This window comes from Macrobrachium nipponense, chromosome 39, assembly GCF_015104395.2.
Source record: "Macrobrachium nipponense isolate FS-2020 chromosome 39, ASM1510439v2, whole genome shotgun sequence".
NCBI classification, from domain to species: Eukaryota; Metazoa; Arthropoda; class Malacostraca; order Decapoda; family Palaemonidae; genus Macrobrachium; species Macrobrachium nipponense.
In genome coordinates, this window is record NC_061099.1 from 44,737,162 (window position 1) to 44,742,161 (window position 5,000).

General features: G+C 34.9%; 1 protein-coding gene across 1 annotated transcript in view; it reads left to right on the forward strand.

The window, feature by feature from the left end:
• LOC135210565 (zwei Ig domain protein zig-8-like) overlaps positions 1-2,770 on the forward strand; it is a 23,222-nt gene extending 20,452 nt beyond the window's left edge. The window contains exon 5 of the mRNA XM_064243423.1: positions 2,490-2,770. Within this exon, the coding sequence (XP_064099493.1) occupies positions 2,490-2,701 (212 nt within the window). The 3' untranslated portion in view covers positions 2,702-2,770. The remainder of the gene's footprint in view (positions 1-2,489) is intronic.
• The last annotated feature ends 2,230 nt before the right edge of the window (positions 2,771-5,000 follow it).

Consider the following 5,000-nt stretch of genomic DNA (forward strand, 5'->3'; position numbering starts at 1 on the left):
GTTTGGTATGTTTGATGATTGGAGGGCGAGATGATCAACACACCAATTTGCAGCCCTCTAGCCTCAGTAGCTTTTCAGATCTGCGGGCGGACAAAGGAGAAGCGCGGACGGACGGACAAAGCCATCTCAATCGTTTTCTTTAAAAGAAAACTAAAATTATACAATTTATTTATTTTTTTTATTTTTTTTTTTTGGGGGGCGGCAAAAACTCGATTTTCCTAAGCTGCTCAGGCCACAGATTATGGCCGGTGATATTCCATATGCATTATGTCCTGAATTATAACTTTCCTTCCTTTTGTTCTCTCGTCAAATTACTCTCGGATCGTGCGACGGAATGACACGAAGAGTGAGGATATATATAGATATATATATATATATATATATATATATATATATATATATATATATATACATATATATATATATACATAATATTTATATAATGATACACACATACACACACACACACACACATATATATATATAATATATATATATATATATATATATATATTATATAAGTCATATCACATTTCCGTGATTCATATACATATATCGAGCTACAATGTCCTTTAATATCTAATTCACTCTACCTCGGAATTAATATATTTTCATATATGCTTAACCGAAGGGGAATTTTTTTCTCTCGATAATAGATTTGCCTGGACCAGGGCGCGAACCTATGGATCCTTTCAAACCCAGGAACGTCAGTGAAGCTTTATCTACTACACCACCTCTCTTCACTGACGTTCCTGGGTTTGAAAGGATCCATAGGTTCGCGCCCTGGTCCAGGCAAATCTATTATCGAGAAAAAAATTCCCCTTCGGTTTAAGCATATATGAAAATATATTAATTCCGAGGTAGAGTGAATTAGATATTAAAGGACATTGTAGCTCGATATATATATCTATATATATATATATATATATATATATACTATATATATATATATATATATATATATATATATAATAGCCCGGAAAAAGCCGCTATTCGGAAAATAGAGAAGAATCTCTACAAGTGTAACGCTGCTGAAGTAACCATTGCTTTTAATGAAGTATGCTTGAGAGAGGGTCTGCTTCCTAAGTATTATTCTTATTATATTATTATTGTGTGTTTGTTTGTATGGTGCTTTTACGTCGCATGGAACCAGTGGTTATTCAGCAACGGGACCAACGGCTTTACTTGACTTCCGATCCACGTCGAGAGTGAACCTCTATCACCAGAAATACACATCTCTCACTCCTCAATGGAATGGCCGAGAATCGAACCTGCGACCACCGAGGTGGGACGCGAATACCATACCAACCAAGCCGCCGAGGCAATACTATATTATTATCATTCAGAAGATGAACTCTAATCATTTGGAACAATCCCCACCACGGAGGCCATTGACTTCTATAGAATTAAGATGAGGTCAACGGAAATACAGAAAGAAGAGCTTCTCTCTTATTAGAAATATAGAATAAATTAATAAATAGATGAAAGATGTATTCAAATGCAAGGAGAATAGGAATAGGGTAGAGATGCATCGCATCTTCGGTTGAACTTCTGGATTTGCAATTGCACGACATCCTTATGACAAGATGCATAGGATATAAAGACTTCAGTTGCATTCCCATTGCAAAATAAAAAGTTTCATCTTCATTGCCGCCCCCACCCCCAAAATGAAAAAAAAATCAGTCACATGCATTCAATGCTTCAGTACTGCCTAAGACTAACTTATTACATTGATTGTCACTTTTTCACACATTGTTGTGTAATTTTTTGTTTTTACTGTTAAACAAAACCTGCTCAGAGAATTATTACTTTGGTAATGAATATCAATACAATTTACGACCTTATGTACCTGGAATTTTACCGGCATGTATTATTATATAATATATATATTTATAATTATATATATCTATCTCATATATATATAATATATATATATATTATATAGTATATATATAAATATATATATATATATATATATATATATATATATATATATATATAAGTTATATATATATATAAATGTATATATAGATATTAATATATATATAATATATAATAATTAATATTATTGTATTACACATATATATATATTAATATTAGATATTATATATATACATATATATGTATATATAGATATATATACATATATATATATAATATTATATATATCTATATATATTGTATGTATATAGTATATTGTTAAATATATAATATATATATAATTAATATTATAGGATATATATATATATTATATATATATATAATTTTTGTATATATTCGTTTGTATTTCTACTTCAACATTTTTATTTCACGTCCACATTGGTATTTCCACTTCATCATTGGTATTTCCACTTCCACTTTGTATTTCTACTTCCACATTTGCATTTCCACCTTCCACTTTTTCATTTGTATTTCCACTTCCAGTTTTGTATTTCATCTTCCACATTTCATGTCGAGTTCCACTCCTTCATCTGTCCTTCCACTTGCAGGGGAATATCCGGCAGCCATGCAGAGGGGATCCTCACTCACCTACGGCGGACGCCACTACTGGACGAGCATGTGCGTCTGCTTGTCTGTGTTTCTGTCAACCTTCTTCGTAGGTCAGCATTCCGGCTGCAAAATCGGCCTCGTCTCTGCAGCCGCCATGCCGTGTGTCGTCGTCGTCATGATGTTGACCATCTTGCACTATTTTTATATGTAAATATAACCCTTGCAATGTTTTTTGGACTAATTACACTATTTTTATATGTAAATAAGATGTTTTTTTCGATTCTTGGCGTTTTATTCCTGTGTCCTTATTCGTTATATATATATAGGGTCTATTATTACGAAATAATGTTGAAGCGAAAATGTGCCTTAGACATAAGTGTTCCTCAGGTACATTAAGATGATCAATCAATTTTATGGCAACTTAGTTTTATAAGATAACCAATAAAAACGTACATTTCGCTGAAGGGAATATATTACCTACGAATAAATACCAATAAATATATAAAACAAATTTTCCCGAGTTATATCAGCATGATAAATTAACTTCACTTCAACATACAACTGTAAAAATAACCAGGTAAGGCAGTATATTTTACTTTAGGAAGAATATTAACAATGAATAAATGACAACAAACGGCAATGTCCTATAAATATGAAAATACCCTAAATACAATATTATAAATACTATATATATATATAATATATATATATATATATATTATATATTATATATTATATTTAATATAATATATGTATTATATATATGTGTGTGTGTGTGTGTGTGTGTGTGTGTGTACGTATACGTATATGTGTATATATATGTATATATATCCGTATATATACTATATATTACATATATTATATATTATCTAATGTATATATATACATATATATATATTAGTATATATATATATATATATATATATATAGTAATAAACTGCGCCAAAAACTAAAATGACATATTTGAAAAGTAGGCAAAAATGAACAAACAAACAGCAACGTGCCAAATATAGAAATAAAAATACACGAAAATACCCTTAATACCGAAACGAAATAAATATACGAATAGAATAAATTCTCCGCAAAAAGCTAAAATGACACATTTGAAAAGTAGGCAAAAACGTTTCGAGGCCGAACGTTGGTTCGAAACGTTCATTGGGACAGATGGCCTCCCAGACATTTCACGCGTTGATATGAGAGTAAATGGAAACCGTATTGCCTTTGACCTTCCATGGACACGGCTGGGAATGTTCCCCCAATAAGCAATATTTATATGTCTATATTTAACCGGGTCACTTACCCGCGCTATAAAACATGGGACGGATGCAAAATGCAAGAATATTGGGGGATGTGCTTCGCTTCGAACTTCTGCTCTGGGAAGGACATGGCCCCGCCTGCATATTTCTCTCTCTCTCTCTCTCTCTCTCTCTCTCTCTCTCTCTCTCATACACACACACACACACATATATATATACGTATACATATACTATATACATATATATACATATAAATAAAGGTGATGCCACGGAAGGAAATGAAAAGACGAAAATTGCCAAGATCTTTCGGTCTATACTTTTCGTGATCAAGTTATTCATAAGTATATATATGCATATATTAATATATTTATATGTGTATGAGTGTGTGTTTGCGTATGTGTGTGTCTCCTACACATATGAACGCTAAATACACAGCAAAACTCATCCGAGTGTACGACCCAAACCGGAGAATATTCGCCGAAGGAATTTTTTCCACCCTCTTCCATGCCACGAATATTTCGAAGCCGGGTCTGAGAGCACGTCACTCACATATCCTCCCCCACCCCCCCCCCCTTCCCCCCCCCCTCCCCCCCCCTTCTCTCTCTCTCTCTCTCTCTCTCTCTCTCTCTCTCTCTCCCCGTTCGACTCTTGCATCCTTTTTATCGGCGTCCATATTTCATCGCCCGATCTATGTTTCATCCCGGAACGAAATGGTGCCTCTCTCTCTCTCTCTCTCTCTCTCGGAATTCATCACTGACATTCATTACGGGATTATATCTATCTTGTACCTCGCACCCTTGTTCGCCCGACGTGTGCCCAACTCACCTTTTTTTATCCTCCCTTAACTGCCTGCATTTTACCTCTGACCCAATCGTCCCCCCCCCCCCCCCCCCCCTTCCCCCCCCTCTCTCTCTCTCTATCTCTCTCTCTCCTGCTCAATCCCCCCCCCCCCCCCTCTCTCTCTCTCTCGCGATTCTTCATTTTTCGCGAGGGAATTCAACCCGCTGGTTGCTTTATTGTTTGTTTTGTTTGTATGGTGTTTTTACGTTGCATGGAACCAGTGGTTATTCAGCTACGCTACCAACGGCTTTTTACGCGACTTCCGAACCACGTCGAGAGTGAACTTCTATTACCAGAAATACACTCATCTTTCCCCCCTCAATGGAATAGTCGAGAATCGAACTCGCGGCCACCGAGGTGGTAGGTAAGGACCATACCAACCACGCCACTGAAGTGGTTTTGGTTGGTTGCTTT